The sequence below is a fragment of the Dermacentor variabilis genome, unplaced genomic scaffold (genome assembly GCF_050947875.1).
Source record: "Dermacentor variabilis isolate Ectoservices unplaced genomic scaffold, ASM5094787v1 scaffold_13, whole genome shotgun sequence".
In the NCBI taxonomy this organism is placed as follows: domain Eukaryota; kingdom Metazoa; phylum Arthropoda; class Arachnida; order Ixodida; family Ixodidae; genus Dermacentor; species Dermacentor variabilis.
The window spans coordinates 25,443,249-25,465,111 of NW_027460291.1; the positions used below are offsets into that span (position 1 = coordinate 25,443,249).

At 47.1% G+C, this 21,863-nt stretch overlaps 1 protein-coding gene across 5 annotated transcripts in view; it reads right to left on the reverse strand.

Moving 5' to 3' along the window:
• The window catches only part of LOC142566817 (organic cation transporter protein-like), a 266,000-nt gene that overhangs the window by 6,793 nt on the left and 237,344 nt on the right, over positions 1-21,863 (reverse strand). For all 5 annotated transcript variants that reach the window (XM_075677698.1, XM_075677699.1, XM_075677700.1 and 2 more), the window contains one exon: positions 7,347-7,528. In XM_075677698.1, coding sequence (XP_075533813.1) covers positions 7,347-7,528 — 182 coding nt within the window. The remainder of the gene's footprint in view (positions 1-7,346; positions 7,529-21,863) is intronic.

Genomic DNA, 21,863 nt, shown 5'->3' on the forward strand with positions numbered 1-21,863 from the left:
GCATTTTTGGTATTTTCCCATTTAAGTTGAGACAATGTAGACGCAGAAACTTTACTAAGATCAATAGAAGAAAAGATTCTGTCTGGGAGACAGTAATGCGTAGGTTCGTTCTTATTCAGGAGACACGCACCAAAAGACAAAAGAAAATGTTCAACAAGACCAGTTCGCGCATTTGTACGAGAGTCGCCCCACAGGCTGCTGTGGGGATTGAAATCGTCAAGAACGAGATAAGGTCCTGGCAATTCATCTATAAAGGACTGAAATTCATGTTTCTTTAATTGGTAATGTGGGCCCTGCGAATCGAGCAAATGGTGTTAGGAGAAGAGCTCGAACTACCACTGTTTCAAGGGGCGCTCGTAGCTGTAAATCTTGACATACTACACTTTTGTGAATTACAATGGCAACACCGCCTGATAATGCTAGAGCATCATCACGATCTTTACGAGACGTAACATACTGTCGGAGAAAGTTTGTATGTTTGGATTTTAGGTGTGCCTGCTCTATACAGAGCGATATTGGATTGTGTTCTTGGAGAATCTCTTGCACCTCATAGAGGTTGCATAATTTGTGCATCTATACTGAAAGTAAATTGGTGCTGTGTGTAGAAAAAAAGAAGTGTTGCTTAATTTACACAGCCCTTTTCAAGCCCTGTGACATGGTTAGTCCTTTCTGGAGCAGTCGAGATAGCCTCACCGCCCCTCAGGGGTTTAAAGCGTCGTCAGGATACATGTAGTGTCCATTGCCCCTTGTGAGGCGCCGGACACGCACTCTTGTGAGAGAGAGGTTCGGCGAGAGAGTCGCCTCTCGGAGGACGAGACCAGACCGGACGTTGATGGGGACGCCTTCGTATCTGAACTGCGCCGGCTGTGGGCAGTGCCAACAGGGGTCGGGAAGGGTGAAGCAGCCCTGACTGCGCCCACCATGGGGGCTGCTGGCGGTCCTGTACGTTCGCTATGTCTAGCGCAGGCTGTCGCCGACAGCTGTGTGGTGCCGGGAACCCTAGGGTAACTGGGCCTGTTTAACTACTTCTTAACTGTTTCCACCCCGGGGGCAGGTGCCACAAGTGACAGCTCGCTGTGTGCGGGCTGGGCACTTGTCAGTGGCCGCTGTTACACTGGTCCCCGACGCGCCGCATCAGCATAAGGTGTGCTGTGGAAAGGTGGGCACCTCTTACGGGATTCCTTGAAAGAAATGTTTTATTTGATTTTTAGGGTGTTTATGTTTTTTTTCCAGTTCGGACAGGAACATGAGTAGGCTGGGTGGCCCCTGCAGTTCACACACTGATGTGTGTTACCACATTTATTGAAGGGATGACCCTGGACGCGACACTTTCCACAGGTTATTTGACCACGACAGCTCTGCGAGCCATGGCCGAGGTTTTGGCATTGGAAGCACTGTCTACGGTTAGGGACATATGGTTGGACGGTAAACTTAATATATCCTGTTTAAATGGTTCACGGGAGAATGCTAGATGGAAATCTTAGGATAAGATGTTTGGTGGGGATTTTTTCGTTGTCCTGTGTGATGATGATACGTTTTACGTTGGTGACATGTTGATCTATCCACGCTTCTAGGAGTTCAGCTGCGGACAATTCTTTTAGGCCTGCTACTGATACTATTCCCCGTGAGCTATTTATTGATCGGTGTGATGATGCGGAAATTGGTATGTTGCCAAACGCAGAGTTTCTCGTACTGATGTTTCTGAGGGACCTCAAGTAGGAGGTCTCCGCTAGCCATTTTAATCACTCTATAGTCGTGACCATATGGCTGCGGTTTTCGCAACTATGAATGGGGAAACGGATCTGGTCGGTTTTTCACAATTATCACTGTGTACGACATGGAATTTCGGATAAGTATTTTTTGGTGGCTTGAAACATGCGTGCACTTCATCGGTGCGTTCCCTCTTTTGAGGGTGGCGATCAAATATGCGGGCAAATGCTGGCGTTCCCACAGTAGTTTGGTTTATATTCGGCAGCAATGAAGGCCACCCACCCCGAAGCCCAACTAGGGGACGCTGCAGAGCTTAATGCGTAAGGCTGCACGCGCCAATCGTACATTGCCACTATAACCTAATATATTATACCCAAGGAAAGGCACCTACACAAGGTTAACCCAAGCCGCCTATGAAAATGAGGAAATGAGGGAAGTGAACAGAAGATAGAATGGTAAAAGGAACGAGATAGGAAAGAAAAAGATTCAAGAGATTGGGGGCCCCATTTCGAGTACCCCCATTGTATACAGTCTTAACGAAGACAGTATGTTCTGGGGCTCAGTGGTTATTTCTTTGTGTCCCAAGGCCTTCGCGCGTGGCTCTCTAAAATAAATTTAGAACCGCATAAACTAGGAAGTGACTCTAGCAAAAATGAAAATGTGCGACTCTTGGTGAGAGTTGAGGTAAAATTAGACAGGTGAATGCGAATATCCTTGACGCTCAGACTTCTGAAACAGCTCCACCTAAGGGGCATCCTATCTGAAGGGGTGTGGCTCTACGGCTACAAATTTATTTATGGTGGTTCGAATTCACAGTTCTGCAGAGTATGGGTCTGCCAAATGGAACCGCAACAGAACCGAAAGCCGGAGCTGAACATTTATATTTAGCTAAACCGAAACCGAAGCAAACCAATATTTTTTGCGCCATCTTGGAACCAAATCGGAACTTTTTTTAAAGAACCACTCGGAACCCGGTCGACGTCAGGTGGAGCCAAGAGTTGTATTTCCTAGAATTCCACGAGAGCAGGCTTGCGTCAGCCAGGGGCAGCGTGCGGTGTGGTACTATGCAGGACTCTGCACTCTCCCATTCTAGTACACTCTAGTGTTGCCTCGGAACCACTCATGCTGCTAGCCACAGTGGTCTTATAGGATCACTCAACTGCACGCATTGTCTGCTAAACTATGCACTTTGCGCACAGACGGCGCGCTAATCCAGGCAGGCCATCGCCGACGATGCGTCGTCGGGGAGTACACTGCTTGTACTCGGGACACCCGCTGTCGTCACGCACAGTAGCGCGTTTGTGTCCCTGTCCTATACGCATCTTGTAGTTTTTACAGTACCTTCAGTGACTGCTCCTGTAGCACGATTTCAACTTTATAAAAATTTTCCACAGCGAAGTGCAGACCGTGACGACTCAATAAAGTACGAATGAGAGCGTAATTTGTTTCCCGCTGCTCCGCTGTGAACGGGCGATATCGCAAATATATGTAAATATATGCTCTCTGTAGAGCTTTCAGGTGGCGATCCTGTTTGTTTGTGAAGCAGATTACGCGACTTCCCTGAAGAAAGCCAGACTTATACATGTGTCGTTATGGAATGCTCTAAAAAGTTGTAATCGTCCTTATTTGAGTAGTTGAGTAACTATATTGCAGCAGGAAGTATTTGGAAAGGTTGGTTAGTTATGAATATGCACTTTTGTGAAATGACAATACGTATCCTCTAAACACTTGGCGACTTGTCTCGTTTTTACAGAAAAAATGTGCAGGTAATACTGCATGGACAGTTAAGCGTTAGATGCGGTGTCTTGCTTCATTATTTGCGGTACAATGTAGAGAGCGAGGGCGAGTAAATTTAATGGACTACATGCGGAAGTGTGTTGCGTCGTGCATCTTTAGCGCTATTTGATAGTTGCAGAACCCGCTACTACAGCCTGGTGCCATCATTCATCTAACGTGCAAAAATTAACTATTTCCTCTTTTGTTGTAGCCGTCTTACCACTTAATACAACTTGTACGTGAAGCTACGCGGGGAAATGGAATTCTTGAACAAATCCTAACCTGCTCAAAAGTCGCAATAAGTCAAACCGCGGTTTCTTGGCTTATGTTTTGCTTGCAAGGGTGTCTGTGCACGCCGCATATGCCATTATTTCCTCTTTCACTCTGCGCTTCAATTACGCACGGTATAAGTTGGTCTTCTGCAACCACTACAGTGATGATTATGATCAAGATGTATTGGCATTGCCTGTGAAACAGGGTTATGACAAAGAGTCATTCAGCTTGCTTGCTTGAGTTAATCAGGTACGCTATACATTCTTTTCATTCTGACATTGTTCCGTACATCTCCTTAATATTTTTCTCTACCTGAAAACTTCGTTATCCACCTTGTACTGCTATCTAGGCCTGTAAGTAACTGGTCCTATCAGTCACTTCCCAGCTTTTTCTTTCCAACAATAATCAAAATGTCTCTTGCTTATCTAGGCTGCTGACTGGTTGATGCTTTCATCTCCCTTAAATCGAAGCACTTTTGCAAGGTGTACGTTACCTGTGGGTCTCACTGGCGAATTCCTTCGCATTCCATTAGGGTATACTGAATGGCCTCGGGATTTTTCTTGCAGCATACACATGCCACATCTTGTTGCGAGTATTGCCTCCGGTATATTTTTTCCCCATAGGCAACCAGCTCGAGCTCAAATGGCAAGACACTGCCCTCTATGTTATTATACAGGTTTTCCGCATTTCTTCCCAATCTTGGAAATCTGCAAGCTGTTCTTGTTTCAATTATGTACAACCAGTGTGCTGTGTCTGTTTTGCTCACTTTCTTTTTGATGGCTCCTGCTTGTTTATTTAAACTTTGAATTACCCTTTGCTTGGTTGCCAACTTTCTTGACCTCTCTTTTCCATTCATTTTTCCATTTTCCGGTACTCTGGACAGTGCACCATTTTAGAACTAATTACAGCCCACAAATGCTAAAAAACAACTTACCAAGGCTTTTAAAGGCTTACAAAAAATCTGGAATTGATATATGTGCCCTTACCCCATCAGAATTTCATCGACTTAATCAGCGGGACTATTATTCATGTTTACACGGTCAGCTATTCCAGAACTGCAGATTAGATGAGTGTACAGCTTTTTGTTCACATTTATATTACATATATATGTGTATATATATATGTTTTTTTTCATCTCTCATGTGTGAAACGTTTTGTAACTTCACTATGCACAACTACTCACTTTTCACTTAGTGCTTCTCATGCATTCTTGCAAACTGTGTATTTTTGTATTGTTAAAAACACGCGGCAGCTCCGCACTGCCCATGTCTTGTGGTCGTAGGGGGCAGGGTGTGTTTTCAAGCTGCGCTTGCAGCTTTTCTTCCCTGTCTTCCCCGATCCGTTGAAAATAAATATATATTCAATATTTAATAATCTGTGCCCATGCTTTTCAGGTACGAATACTTGCACACTTAGGCCGCCCTTTCGTTTTGATCCGTGTTCCTCGATCTTTTTTTCAAAACTAATTTTCTTCGGCGTTTCTCTGATTTCCTAAGAGGCCCCATACCTGTCAACCTGCACTGCCTCATTTGTGGGTTTAGCCTTTAGCGCATTTATGTTAGCTCCTAAAGCCAACAGGCCTACCGATTTTTGGCTAACTTCGAATCTCGACAAGATATCTGACCTTTAGCACAGAATTGCACTTGGCAACGTTATCGCTCGCACTATTACTCGTTTCCTCATTCATTGCACCACCACACATCTATTACAGCCCCAATGTCCTTTGTGTTTAGTTATTGCTACGTTTCGCTTACCCTTTACTTTCGTATTACCTTGATGGGCGCTTGAGTAAGTTTTTTCTTCGTTTATATATATATATAGCGAGGTATTTATAGTGCTTGTCTATGTGTATGACTTGATGTTGAATTGACACCACGTAATCACTCGTCTCTTCATTACAGTCATAAGTCCGAATTTTTCCGTGCAGAACTTAAGACCTGCATTGGTCGCTGCGTTGCCAGACATATTCGCAAGTGTCTGTAAATATGTTGCTTTGTCCGCTGTTGCACTTTGTCGTCCGCATAGATCTGTACGGCGACCTCCTGTTGCACTATTTGCCAATTACGCACGTAGGATAAAATAAAACCCAAATTCACTATTTTGCAGTTGTCTTTATATGTGCTTAACATAAAGTGGGAACAGCAATGGAGACAGAAGACATTCTTGCTTCAGTTCTTGCTGAATTTTCTCCTTTTCATCACATTTTCAGCCTTCCCATACAATTCGTACTGGTTTGTCTCTATATATGTCGCTTAACAGCTCCACGAAATCATCATCTAGGTCTTAATGCTCGAGAATATCCCATAAGGATTCTGTGTCTACGTTTTGTATGCTCGTTTAACAGCTAAAATTGCTCTCCATAAAGGTCTAATCTGAGCTATTTCTATGCACCCTTAGTACACGGATATTATCCTCTAATCGTCATCCTGCCCTGAACGCATTCTGCTGTGCCCCCAGTACATCATTGTTCGCCAGCCACTTCGACGGTTCTAATTCTCCGAACGCGCACCGGTTTGTATTACCTTCATCCTGTCGTCTAAAGCATTCAACGTGGCTTCAACCATTGCACCAACGTGCGCATGAATGATGCCACTCGACAACCAGACCCCGATTTTTTTTTCGCCGCCTAGGGGAACGCTTCTTAACAAATCATAAACCAAGAAGTACCAGTTTCATGTAGTACTCCCTCTGATAAGTCAATAAAGAGAAATTATATTTATACTGTATTTGTAAATCAACCTTCTACAGTACGAAAAACGGTTCGCAATAGTTCTACAGAATGCACAACTCAACTCGTCTCTGGAAATGCACCATGAGTTTCCTCACCAAGGGGAGGCACGACAATGTTTTTTTTTCCGAACTCGTTCCGATAGGTGCGGAAAGGTTCGAACAGTATAAGACTGTTATAAGTTCCTCTGCAGAGCTCACACAATTGAACCAAACAGTGTGAGCACGAACACGAACTCCACCCGAAAAGTTTCATTCCGCATCCTGGCTTTATCATCCCTCATATCATAATGCGGGCGGCAACTTATTCTAAAATGTTCAGTCCTAGCGAAATTCTTTCTGTTGTCGGCGCTGACGATGGAAAACGACATTAGTAAAAAATAATTAATTAAAGGCACCATATACACGTTGGAACGTAGGCTCTTTTTGCCCGCAAACTCGCCATGGTTGCTTAGTGTCTATGGTGTTGGGCTCTTAAGCATGAGGTCGTGGGACCGAATCGCGGTCACGGCGGCCGCATTTCGACGTGGGCAAAATGCTTAAACACCCGTGTACTTAGATTTAGGTGCGCGGAACAGAACCTCTGATGGTCAAAATTTACGGAGTCCCTGATAATGGCGTGCCCCATAATCAGATTGCGGTTTTGTCACGTAAAACGTAGGAAATTTGTTTAATTTTTGCTCGAGCTAGCGACCAGCTGTGAAATCGAGTTTAGAGAGTTTCGCGACGAACTCTGTGGTGCGCGCCTCGCATACGTGATGGGGAGGATTATTGGACTCGAGGGCTCGTGATGTCAAAACCTTAGATCGCCGACGCTGACAACTGCGTTTGCAGCGCTACACGACACTACTCCTACTCACCAACTCTTTCGTAAATGGTGCCACAATGGCGCCCACTCGGCTGGTGGTCACTGTCCAACCCGTGGCCAGCGTCCTAACCTGGGTTGGGTACAGTTCTGATATCTGAACGAAGTTCACAGCACCGGCACAGGAGTTGAAGAGCTTCGTCATGAGCATAAACAAGAGCTGCAGCCACCAGATGTCTGCGCACAAGAAAATGAGGCGTAGTAACGTGAGAAGGTTGGCAGACGCTAAAAATAATGAAACCAAAGAACAAAAAAAAAAAAACACGGAGATATCAATAAAGTACAGCAAGCAATCTGTAACGATAAGAAAAAGCACAGTTATTCACACGCAAATGATAATTCATTTCTGAATGTTTTAGGAAACTTGGGTTAAGCTCGATTTCTCTGCGAAAGTACCGCGGGAGTGCATATTTTATAGAAAGGCTGATCTTAAAGAATATCGGTTAGGCCGAACATCTCCGAACAGCATTCATGGGTTGACCTGCTGGCAGAACGCCACCGTACGCTGCCCCAACCTCTTGAACGCAGTGCTGCCGCTGCTCTGCATTGCCAGAACAGTAATAATGCTGGCAGAACGTTCTTCCGAATAAAGCGCTGACAAGTATAGAACGGATACATAAATAATCAAACTCAAATGATAATGCGCGTAAACATGGCCTTGCAATTATGTGCACTGCTTATCTTGCAAAGCATGTCCATGTGCACGCTTGGTCGAGCTCTTCTTTTTCCTTTGTTAAAAAAGTTGCTGAACAAATAAGGCAAGGGACCGTCAAGGACGCCTCCATTTTTGTGCACGTGTTCGTTTTAAAACTGCTTAAAATACCTCTCGACCAAAATGTTCGCACATAAGAATATCATGACTTTCGAGCAGCTCTCTTCGTCGGCATATGCTTCTGCGAACGATTTCCCTAGTTTAAATACCACGTTTGTGGTCAAAAGAACGCATCATGTAACCGCACAAAAACAAGGGACAAAGAAGGAACACACAAGACAGGCGCGGAACTTCAACTTGAAGTTGAAGGTTGATGTTCCGCGCCTGTCTTGTGTGTTCCTTCCTTGACCCTTGTTTTTGTGCGGTTACATGATGCATTCCAATAACGACCACCAACTAGCCCGCTTATCCCTGTTAAATATGTCAAAAGAACACAAGCCTTTTATTTACCCGTGGTAGTCGCTTGAAAATTGTCACAAGTTTCCGAGATGTTCGGCTGCTAGCCAACCAAAATTCCAACTTCTGCCCGGTTTTCCTCCTTAAAAAACATCGGACTATAAGCCCCCAAATATATATATATATATATATATATATATATATATATATATATATATATATATATATATATATATATATATATATATATATATAAAACCCGCAGGCGAAGGACCATAACATTAAAGATTACCACAACCAAGCGCTGGTCTCAACGAGTCAGCGCGTTCGCTCTCAAAAGATTGGGTTGCGTCATACCAGACAGCTCGATCGTTTACATTGCTCTGTAACAACCTCGAGCGTTCCAAGGACGCAATTTGTGTCCTGAAGCCCTGGATCCTCGATAAACGAAACAAGCCGCAGGCGGCGATGGCCCACGTCACTAGCTGTCACAGTACGGTGTCTCAGGAGCCGTCTAATGTGCAGACGCCAGAGTCGCACCGAGTCGCCACCTGGCAGATGACGTCGAAAACATGCTTAGTGTTGCAGGGCCAGACTGGAGTGCAGCAAGTCCATGCCGGCCGTGAGCGTGCGCAGGCGCAAGCCGTCCTCTGGTCGCCGATATAATGTGTACCTCGAGGCACGTGGAGTGTATGTCCTGTTTGTCTTCATTCAGAGGTTGTTGCGCACTTGTGGCCGCTCGCCTACATTTCTTCACGATAAACAGAAACGCAGAAACCTTTGTTCTCGTCCAGTCACCTTTCAAGAGACCCCGCGGCGCAAATCATACGCGATGATTTGAGTCCACTTTTCTGTGCTCCGCACCCCCAGATAACATGTTGCGCACAACGCGTACTTCTTCGCGTCGGCAGAGAACGCTCCCCGCAGGTGGTCCTCGATAGCGCCGCCAAGCGTGACCGGCTGCGGCGCAGACGAAAGGCGCGTGCGTGAAAAACCGCACATGGACTGCTTACAGCACCATTCGCATGAGCAGCGTCATGTATGGTTACGTAATAGCGTCCGCCATTGAGCGTGTTCAGATCGACGTTTGATGGATGTACTAGAACGGCCGCGGTGGCCGCAGACACGGATCAGACTAGCGGAACGCCTTGGCCCGGCTCGCCCAAAAGCCCGGGCCGGACTCGTGCTTGAAGCCATGGACCCGGGTAGTGCACGAGTCCGTTCACTATTGAGCCTGTAGGTCAGACCTTCGAACACACGCGGGTGATCTGCGTAGATATGATGTATTATCTGCAAAGCTAAATCAACAATTTAGAACAACTGGCGGTTAATTACCTTGACAAACGAAATGAACAACACTTTCCATCCTTTTTTGTTCGATTTCATTGTCTAAAAACTATTGTAATTGTTTTTGTTGCGGTTTTCATCATAAATCAAGCTTTGTTTCGCAAAAGACAAGTTTTAATACAAAAGGCGTTTTGAACCGTTTCGCTGCTACAGATTTTTGCGATTGCACTGTTTCGTCGCTTCTGATACAACTATTTCACTCCATCGACGTCATTTTGCCGCTTGTTTACTTATTTCCCAAAAAATAACGCTTGATTCATGTTCACCGTAGTACGCATTGATATAGCTTCCGCCTTAGCAGTATTCACCGTTTTCTGACGAGCCTTCAGTTTGTGCACAATAATTGTCATGGGCCCAGATGGGTTGGTATGGCAGCGCTTTTCCTGCCCTAATCTTTTTCGAGCCAAAATTTGAATAGGCGTACTTGAACATTCGGCTGCTTTTGCACAAAATAACTTTTACGCTTTTTCTGGCTGTAAGAACTATTTAGAAGAGCAATTTTATTACAATAGCCGCTACGACACCTAAAGGGCGCTGGCGCCGCCGCCATAGCGCTGTCACGGTATCGACGCGCATGAGCAGCGCGTACACGGAGTGTTGCCTTTCGCTGCAAAAAAAAAAAATCGCCGACGATTACGGCACTCTATGATGCGAAATCTGAGCTCAACCCTTTACGTGTTTTCATTATATTTGCTGGCGCGGACATTCTGTCTCGTGCGGCACGTTGCGCACGGGGCGAGATGTGGCGCGACTGTACCGCTAACGGGACGTCGCCACAGGCGGCGCGCGGGTGACGGGAGGGCGTGATTCACAAAGGCCGCGTAGGCCGCTTTGCGTAGGCCGCAAAGCCCGTCTTGCTAGGCGCTACGCTTTCCTCTCATGCATTCGCCATACCCTCCTCCTTCGCTTTCCGCCTCATGGTTCCACTGCCCCCTCCTTCTCCGCTTTCCTCTTCGTGTTCTCTTCCCTATCACTGTCTTTCATCTTCCGCTGCGTTCCACGTTCGCTTTCATGCTTGGCTGCGTTCGCTCGCTGAGGGACAACGCCGACGCTCGCCGCCGGAACGGGAGCCTAAGAGCTGTGCTCTAAAACGTCAAAGCCAAGTCAACCACACGCCATGTATGAGACCGGGCTAGCTAGTGGTACGCCCCGTTCCACGCTGTTTAACAAATGGAATAAACCTCGCGCTCAATTTGATCGGCACTGCCGTAGCCAGGCCAGCGTTCTGGCTTCTACGGCCACCATTAGCGTTGTACTCTGACACATTAGAGTTCCTACTGAGAATATATGCATGCGTACTACACCATAATACGTACACTAGTCTGGTCGGAAAGAACAGTAAACGTAAAGCTAGACTTAGCGCTGCTTAACGCCAAAAGGTTTACCAGATTTGCGCCGTTCTCATCTCATGCACCGTCGAGATGCGACGCCAGTAACACGATCTTGGAATGCGCGAAGGGACACGGGCACATACTAGTCTGTGTCCTGCGCTTGTTTTGTCTGCTTCTAGTCTGTGTCCGTGTCACTTCGCGCTAGAATCCAAGATTATGTTACCGCACCAACTCGCCCAACTTTCTATCCTTTCGCCAGTAACACCAGTGGCAATATTCCTCACGCTGCAGCACAGTCATATTGGAGTCAGGACACCATTCCTGCGTCGCTTCAGCAGTAGTCCCGCGTTCTGTGCTGCACCGTGCTGCCTCCGCGCATTGTTAGCCCAGCATGCAAAGAGCTAGAGCGGAACGTTAAAATTGGTTGTCGCTGTCAATTCATCGCCTCCTGGTGAAACTTGCTTAATTTACTAGTGTGCCTCATTCTTTTGATTTAGAACGTAAAGTTTAAAGTTGCGTACAATTGGGTACAATAAAAGAAATTGCAGTTTCGCAAGAAAGGCGAAGCATCGATTGCGATAGCAAATTAGCACGCAGCCATACGAAGTAAGGATAGCACTTTTATCGGCCGTATCGACTTGTAAACATTGGCTTGGTAACTACATTAACAAGCATGGTGTAGTCGCGCACAGCGAACATGGACACTCAGTCGATAACTGCTTCGCTGTCGAAACGCTACCGTGTGCAAGCGCGGCAGCAGCGAGCGTTGTGCCCTTCCTGCACTGTCGCTTCAACGCACACTGAGAGCCGAGAGCCCACAGCACGCACAAAAATACGAGCCGTCGACGCACCTAGACCATAGACTCTCCATCCGTCGCAGATCGCTCTCAAGGTATGACCGGGAGACCACGCGCAGCCGACACATACGCAGTTGCAGGCGGAGTAGATCGCCGACCCGCCTACCCTCTGCGGTGCCTCGCAACGTTGAGAGCCTCACGCGCGAGGGAAGGCGCGCTTGCGGCACGATTATTTCCTGTCCACGCGGGCGACACTGAGCCGCCGATCGTCGGCTCACCTCGCACGCTTTTACTGGCACGTACTGCGTGGACGCGCGGCGACGGTGTGATCCCCTTTGGACTGCAAACGGAACACCACGGCGCCGGCGGCAGAAATGCGCCAGGAGTGTCCATATACAGGAGAGCACGTTGTTGGGCGAGTCGGTCGTACATACTTAAAGAAGGGAATTGCGCTAAAAAAAGACACGGACGAGTCCATGTCCTTACTCGTCCGTGTCTTTTTTTAGCGCAATTCCCTTCTTTAAGTGTCCATATACTTGCTATCGCAATGAAATATGTATAATTGCCACGAAGTGTTAACGCAAGTTTCATTTTTGTCGGCCTTCGCACGTTATCTGTACACGTACTTTGTAGGGAAAAGTTGTCAGCAATGTTTTACTGTCACTGCATGTAGCTTTATTCTAATGTCTTAGAATACAACGACGATGTAATGAAAACTTGAAGGCAGGTATAGATCAAGTTCCTCCGGTGGGGCCAGGCCGGGTCCACTGAAACATTCAAGGGCCCAGGCTTGGAGCCACGGACCCCGGTTGGGCCGGGCTTTATACGGCGGGCCCGTGCTTAAAAATTTGGCCCGGTGCTCTAGCTCAGACAGCTAATAAGTTGACCGCCACCAGTGTGCGAAGGGTGGTTATACAGCGCAAGGCTATGACCAGAGCTGTACAGACAGTTTTAATATACATTTCGCGCATCCATCATGTCTGCACTGCAATCTTACTTTGTGGAAGCTTACCTGCTGAAGGCGACGAACGCAGCAGCCTGATCTTCGATTTCGCCCTTTACTTCTAGTCTTTATAACGATAGATTAGTAAGGCTCTTACGTCTGTACGCCTGTTGTGGTCGTGAAGCGTATGCGTAACCACTTTGTTGGGCCTTAGGCATATCTGCGCGCAGAGAAAGACTTTTTAGATACCGCTGTGACCGCGGTGGTTAGTACCGACTGCGTCCTTCTTGTTATCACCACTAACCTGATAAATTGGGAATGGTTTTCTGATCCCTTACAGCTCTGAATAAAATTGTATTTGCGCACGCGTGGATAAAAGTGTTGTGAGTGGTTTAGGGATCGCTTGCCTGCTGTTGGATTGGCGGCGCACAAAGCAGACTCGCGGCAGCCGCCTATTATTCCACGTTTGACTTCACTGCTACGCGAAGTTGCTCGAGTATTTCAGTCGCACTTTCGTGGGGTGCACGTGGCACTCACTTGCACGCTTATCGAAGTTCAGTATTCCATGATATTTGGTGCCAGTGGTGACATCATGTTGTTGCTGCAGGCGGTGCTAGCCTGAAAGTAATTGCCGGCACCTGGCTATACAGCGCTGGCGGTTGCTCGCCTCGCGGAGAGATGTGCATGACGAGTGGTGGTACACACGGGCTCTCCTTGTGCAGCTGAGGTGAATGAAGCTCGCCACACAGTCTCATTCCACATCTTCAAGTTTTTGCCGCAGTTCTTACTGCTCACGCCAGAACACGCTTCCCTCTGCTCTTCTACATTGGAGATAAGGCACGAAGTGTTCTTGCTTCCTCCCGATTAAAAAGGCGTTCAGAATGGCGCTCCTGTGCTGATCTTTGCTGCGCGTAGCGCATACTGCTTGCTGCCAAGGGCTACAAGCAGCCCTGTCCTAAATGGTGCCATAAGCAATCATCACAGCATGCCATGACTCTAGCTCCCCCATTCCCGCCGCCACTGTTATCACCCCCCCTTCCCTCCCCGCCATATTTAAGCCAGTGCCGCGGCCACCGTCCCGTCTCCGCCGCTATCTTCACGTCTCCCTCTTTTTTCTACCGCAGCGGTGCACGAAGCATAGTCAACATTGACATTTGAGCGCGTTAGAAGATAATGCAAAATTAGAAAGAAAAAGAAACCGCTCGAAAGTGATTCAACAATCCAGCTGAAGTTGATCCAGGGAAAGAAGGGGGAAGGTGGAAGATGGAAATTCAAGACGATGAGCAAAACGAGAACAAGGTGAAAGCGGGAGCCAAGGTTTCAACAAGTGCACTTGTTTCTTTCAAGGCGACATATGCTTTACTCGGCACAGTATATATGGGTAGGGTTCTTCTAAAGGGGAGAGGCGGTGAGGCGCGTGGTGCGGCAACGAGCGAAGGTGTGTTGTCGGCGAGGGTGTAGAATCGAGAATAAAGGAGTGCTATGCACAAGGCCGGTGACACGGCCGTCTGTCAATCACGTGTCAACGCCCGTGTGTCAGCCGGCGTGTCAACTGCGTGCACAGCACCCCTCTGCTACCTGTTTCGCTGGTGGTCGTGCGCTATCGTGTCTATAACAGAGATAATAGAGGAGTGGCAGGAACCGGTGCTCGTGAAAAAGGCTATAAATACTGAAATAAATAAATAAAAGCAAGAACACTGAAAGAAAGGACAAGGACTAAGCCACCAAACTAAGTGTTGTTCTCTATAGCTTGAGGTTTAGCATATCGAATAGATTTTAAAGCTCCCTTTGAAACATTTATGCCTATTGGTTGTAATCTTTTGAAATGGTGGATTTTCTTTCCCGTTCAGAGCGTAAATTTGACTGTAAAATGTGGACTTTAAATTCATCAAAGTTTTGGCCTGGTTGGGTTAAATGCTCGGCGTCGGCTTTAGGAAGCTTTTTATCTGTGTCCGCGCGATGTCCGTTTAATCTGAGGTTCATTGATTGTCTTGTTTCACCGATATATTCTTTCTTACAGAAGGAACATTGACGCATATACATCACATCCGAACTTGTACCAGTGAAGCTAGATTTTACTTCGTGCTTATAACTATTATCGGTGCTTTTAATTTTATTGCCAGTTTGAAGGTGCCTGCAGGTTTCGCACCTCGGGCGACAACATGCTCTTATTATGGGTGAATGATGTTGGCTGACTTCTGCGCCCACTAACATTTCTTTAATGTTGCTGTTGCAGCGATAGGCAACCCTTCGTACATCCCGGAACATTTTTGTCGGGTGCTCGTTACTTGATAATATTGGGTGGTATTTTCGTAGGATGTTGTTTATGTTTGGGTGTGCATTAGAATATTTTGTTATAAAGGATGGCGGTCTGTGAAATTCTGGAGTAGGCTGTTTCTTAGGTAATTCCGACTGTCTCTCCAATCTTGACGCGACATCATAAGCTCTATCGAGAGCAACTTGGGGATAGTTTCTTTCTGCTAGCGTTATTTTAAGGTCATTTAGGTGGTGGATATAATCGTGGTCTTCACTGCAGATTCTTCTTATCCGTTTCGCTTGTCCGACAAAATTTTTCGCTTGCAGTGTAGCGGGCGATGATTGCTGTAGTCTAAATATTGCTGGCTGTCCATAGGCTTCCGGTAAATTGTTGTTCTTTACTACTTTACTGGAAGCCTACGGATAGCCAGCTATATTCAAACTACAACAGTCATCACCCACGACAGTGCAAGAAAGGATTTTTTTTAGCCGGCTTAGTAAACCTAAGCCGGCTAAGTTAGCGTGCGTGGAATGACGTGCCCAGACACACAGGGACCGAAAGAACTCCACGACCGCGAGGAGGATCCGCTAGAAGTGCAGCGTCTTGCCAGCCTTGCGTCGGCCTCGTGCCATGCTGATGGCGGGCATGATGTGTGCGTCCATTTCGCGCTTTTGAACGGCAGGGCATTGAAGGTCTCGTAGCCTCAGCTTCTGGTTCCCGCAGCGCCGCGGCATTGAGCTGAAGCGTGAGCAGCACGCACAGCAGCACGTAGTTCCAGCGCCCGGACCGCCGAGTTGTCTTGGTGCGTACGCGAGCCCTCCTTGCTTCAGTGCGCATTTCGGAGCAGCTTCTCGACTGGCGTTCCCACAGTGAACACGTGGAGGCATGTTCGTGCGATGCGCGGGTCGCGTTGCTTTGCTGCACAAACTTCGCACCGGCAGGTACTACCACGCTACATCGTGTGGGAAAACGATGGCGCAACCTGGCAGGCTTTGCACAATTCGTTACAGCAAGTAAAGCTGTCTAAGCTGAGGTTTTATACCCCTTCCACACGGGCAAATTTCAGCTGCTTCTGTGAACCAGTCTATGCGATTTAAACACGAACATGCCTGGACATATTTCGGCACCAGGCGTTGACAGTGTGGCGCAAATTCCAAGTGGAGGGATATTGTTCGTAATGTTCTTAAGAAAACGTAAGAAAAGTAAAGAAATCACTATTTTCATGTGTAACTATCGACTATGGCGAAAGATCGCATGGGCTGGTGATATAATTGATATTTCAATGAAACGTACAAGTGTTTAAACCCACTGACTTCCCGCAGAAAACGCTTAAGGATGTTCTATTCCGTCTGCTAGGCAATGCGCCCATGGTCTAAAGCATTCCACTTCCTGTTACCGTCTATTACGAACCTGACTGAGGCTCCGTCAACATCGTAGCGGCTTCAGCTGCCCAACAGGGCCGGGTACCATGACAATTCTTAACGAGGATTGGATTATCAGCTGCTGCTGCCGCACTTACGAACTGGGCGAGTTGTTTTGAACACTATTTTGATGCAAAAGCATCAAGTGACCCATTGAGCGAAAAAGCCAGCGTCTATAGAAGCGAAGTGGCATCTAAATTACTATTGGCTTTTTACAGTCTGCCTTTCATTATTATTTTTGTTTCTCGCGTGCTTTTCCACGCTGCCAGAAACAATCGATGTATAAATAATATCGACCTACCTATCGCGGTAAGTTACTCTCCGTTAGCGAAGTACTGCTTTCTAGCATAAATTAGTTAGAGCTTTGTCCTTCCAATTTAGATGTGTCATGCACATTGGCTCGATCCTAGATATGACGCATGCCTTGTTCTGGAAATCATCCACTGCGCGAAATGTACAAACCATTGCAAACGTCCCTTACAGCACGTACAGGGTCGTTCAAAATATGTGCGAACGCGGCGAAGCGTGGCCGCGCTCCGTGGAGTGTCAGCGCATCCGGCGCGGTCGCGCATCGAAACAATGTGGCGCAGGCGCACAGGAGTGTGGAGGCGGTGCTTTGTGTCGTCTGCTACAGTGCTGAAGCGCACCGTGCTTGTTTTGCTGGGAAGCGCACCTAACTCTGTGCTGGCAGCGCCCGGACGTGTCGAGATGGCACTGTCGCATTTTACTGATTGCAGCGCGTTGTTCAGTCCTATGGAAGGGTATCAACTGGCAGAGGGAGCTAGCTTGAGCACGGCAATCTCTTATCCGCTGGCGCGGCTGATAAGCTGCTGCAAATAAGTGCGAAGCTAAGCGACTGCTCCGTACTAGTGAATGATTCTCGGATGATTTGTCAAAGCACGATCCACAGCACATTCCTCATGTTCATCGGCTTACGAACGTCAAGCTATCAGTTTTAAAAGTAGTGATGTCATTTCTTTCTTTTCTTGCTTATTTCTTATGCTGCCTCAGTAATGAAAGCGGTGGAACAGTCGAGTAGTGCATTTTTCGCCGAACCTTGGTAGAGCAAGCGATGTCTCATGTTCCGGAGTGCGAAAGATGGCGAATTGTAGCGCTAAGCCTCCAAGCATACTCTCAGAGGAGGATATCAATGCTAACAAATCGGCCACTTTCGACCGTGAACCGGATCGTTCGGGCATACCGAAAGGAGCGAAGAATCAAGGGTCATCCGCGGACAGGCCGTCCCAAAGTCACCAATGAAGACGACGACCTGAACATCGTTGCGGCCTCTCCGGACAAGCCCACTGCCAGTGCCACTGAAATTAAGAACACTGTCGGGCTTCTGGGTGTGTCGAACGCAACAGTGAAGCGTCGCCTGCGCGCGGCTGGCCTCAGGTCAAGAATAGCTGCACAGAAGCCACTTGTGAGCGTGAAGAACAAGGGGACGCGCCTGGCATTTGCCCGAGATCATCAGCAATGGACAGAGGAGCACTGGGGAAAGGTCGTCTTTACTGACGAATCTGTTTTCACGACCAGATGGGACCAGCGTCAGCGAGTCTGGCGGCTTGAAAACTGCCGGTAAGTGTAATCATTTAAGTAATTGTATCCTAAAATAAAGGATCATTTTAGGCACTAGTATTTAGTGTTATTAAGCTTTTTCGTTAATATGCTTGTTTTAACAAGTATCTAGAATAATTTTTTCAGTGGCCTAACAACTGCAGCTTTGCAAAGCGCGTACATTAAGCAAAATTTCGTGTTAAACTTCGACAAAAATAAAGAAATTCTCTAAAATAACGGCAAAGCTATAATCACTGACGAACGCTGCAACCATAATAACTGGAGTTTCGGAGTTTGTGTCAGTTACGGCTGAAATCTATTAACATAGAACGTTATAAGCTGGCGCGAACACTTAAATTGCGCAGAGCATATTGTTCAACAAGAAATATGGGAATGAGGAAAAAGTGACTGTAGCATCGATTAATATTAGGAATACGTTAGTGGGAAAGGAGGCTGCTATTGCTCTAGTGTGCGTCAGTACCAAAGCCAAGATCATCTTGTCCGACATTAAGGCAGCTGTTCACAACTTTTGTAAGGGGGTGATCTCCAGTCAAGCCGCCAAATTACTAAGAAGATGCCCCTCAAGCAGGAACGTCTCCCTCATATGGGTTCCTGCTCATGAGGCATTCCGGGGGATGAGGCTGCTCACAGCCTCGCTCGAGAATGATACATCCGAGCTGATCTGGAAGTGCCCCTGAGTGGGAATAAAGACCCTCTCATGACGTATGAAGAAAAAACCGTAACACCTAGATTGGATAGGAGAACACTCTCACTTCGGAATAGGTCACTCACTCCAAAGGAGTGCAGGGCCTGGAGGAGGCTTCAGGTCAGCAGATTCTTTCCGTACTCTATACTGCACGATGAAGACACTGGTAGCCTGAGCTCTGCAGTAGCTCCCACAGAATGACTTCGCAAAATCACTTAATTTGGGAGTGTCAGGATTTTCCTGGGGCTAAATCACAAAGCATCCCAGACCTTGCCACCTGGGAAGAGCTGATCCGGAGCCAGGACCCGGATCAGCAAAGACTCATCATCGGTCAGGCGGAGACAGCTTACTACCAGACTGTCTCCGCGGTCTCCGGTGCTGAGAGCCGGCTGGGAGGCACCTCCTTCTAATTGCTGCCCCCGACCGTGAGGCCCCATTATGACGGAAATAAAGTTCATTCATTCATTCATTCATTCATTCATTCATTCATTCATTCATCAAGAATTAGGTGCCGATAGAGAGCCAATTTTTACACTGTGGCATACGTAGGAATCATGTTTTGCCTCAGTCTCGGAATATTTGATGATCCCTCAAAACAATTGAATTCATAAAAGAATGGCCTCGTTCGCAGTTTTTTCTATGACTGTGTTAGGTTAACCGGTAATGACCTTTAGACAATCCTAAAAGATAGTAATTGATATTTTTGTTCCTTCTAGCTTGCCGGTTGCACCTGCATTTTTTACCAACGCTAACAAGTTTTTTTTTCGTTTTCTGCAGGTATATGCCTGAGTACATGCAGCAAGTCGCTGCCAGCGGCAGGTCTGCTGTGAATGTTTGGGGCGCTGTGACCGCCGAACGCCTGGGACCCCTGGTTCGCCTTGAGAGACGCTTCAATGGAGAGGCCTACTGCTCAATCCTGGACGATGTGCTCATCCCCACGGAGTAAGACATATAGGTGAAACTCCCGTCAGCGCGAGCGAGCGCGGGCGACCAGATAAAGTCACAATTGTTGTATGCGCCGACGGGGCCATATACAGTGGCGGCGCCATGCGGCGCGTCGTAGAAGCCGCAGCGAAAAAAAAAAATGCAGCGCCCGGGCAGGCGGCTCCGGCCACTCCGGCGCGCTCTCAATGGCGGTAATTTCTTTCCAGGCCGCCAGGCGCCGCCAGCACGATAACGGCTCCGCGGGCTTGTGACCTTTTCTGGTCGCCGCAAACAGCGGAGTTTCCACTCCTAAATATTTCTTGCTCCGTGCTCATCCCGTACCTTCTAGGAGGCCCATTTCCGGACGGCGACTTCATTCTGCAGCATGATAACTCCCCCATACACAAATCGAAAAGAGTTGCTGCATTTCTTGAGCTCTGCGATATCGCAGTGCTGGAATGGCCTGCTCAGTCTCCTGACCTAAATGTTATTGAGAACGTTTGGGGCATCATGAAGAGCGCTATGACCGGCCGACAGCTGCACGGCCTCTCAGCGGACGCACTATGGATTGTTGTTCAAGAGGAGTGGGAGCGGCTGAGGTTCAATGCGAGCCTTTGTAGATCCCTATACAGGTCCGTCCACAGCAGTATGAGAGCCGTCATAAACGCAGGAGGCGAACCGACCTGCTACTGACCTTGGTCATGGAACTCGTTGAAGAGCAGCACATACGAGAAAATAAAACTCCACGCCTGAGCAAACCCTCAACGGACTGGGTGGAAAATGAATTTTATTTTCTACAATCAGTTTTGCGTTCTCAATTAGATGCTTTATCTTGATGTCAAATTTTTTTATCCATGAAAGGATACCTGGTGTGCGGGGTTGTAGTTCTCCCGCCAGTTGTCGGTTCTGATAGATGGTTGCTTGTTTCGTCATGTTGGCGATTTTTAAATGCGTACTGTATTCCTACTATGTGTAAAATGTCCGATGAGGAGCACCGGCACCTTCGGCGTCTATAGCAGGATACAATCTAAACTTTTGACGCGCTATGAACGCAACTGTGTGCAAACTGAATGCGCACATTTTTCTGGGAGCGTGAGGCACGTAGGATGTTTTTCTGTCTTATGACGTAAGTAGTAAATAATATTTCCGGACACATTGCGTAGGGTTCAGGATAAACTAAGTGAAAAAGAAAGATGACAGCAGAAAGTCAAAGGCAACCGGTGCAATGCTTGAGTGGGAGCCTTAGTTTGCTATGCAGAGTAGGGTTGTGAGTAGGGTTTTTCATCGTTTACATTTTGATACAGCAATATTCAGCCAAGTAAGACAGAGCATCGCTTTTGTAATACGATGCGTAATGCGCTTCTTTGAAATTGCAATTCATTTCACTATCTTTCGATTGTTTACTTAATAATTCTTGGCATTTGGGAGTTCCATGTCTATGTGTTCTCGCATTTTGCACGTTTTCACATCCCCGCAAAATATTACCACCTGGTATTTTAATCCGCAAAACTAAGCAATCTCGTGATGGAGAACTAAACAAATACTTCTTTTCGAAGCGATGAACTTGACTGTGAAACGGTAAAAAAAAAAAAAAACTGCTAACAGTATATATCAGTGGGCCGTCTGCCATGAGCAATCAGAACAGTAAATGAAATAAGCTTTTTATGTTTGACAACAACAATGACCGCAGAGGCATTGAAATTTTAAAGCTAATTATTTAGTCTCAGATTTTTCTGTTGTGAATGAATTCTGTGTGCCGATCTTGAATGTGATTCCAGCTAAAGCCTTCAATCAACCTAGGTTTTGTAGCTTTCATTCCTTGAGCCATTTATTATGAGGACTCTGGCCCTAAGTATCCTGCTGCAAGGAGCGTTTAACTGGCATATATCCCAAGCGCCGCGTTCTATTTATTGCCACCGTCACCACCTGAGACTTTTCGACTGGAAGCCTATAGCAAATGTGCTTCCTGCAATAAATATTTGTTCCTGATTAGGCCCCTTCCGCTCGGTTACATACGGCTGTTCCCTTAGCGTTACGCTACGGCACACCACGTTCGAAGAAAGCGATGCTGGCAGAAAGCGTCAGCTAAGACAGGAAAAACACGTTAGTGGCTCGGCAACA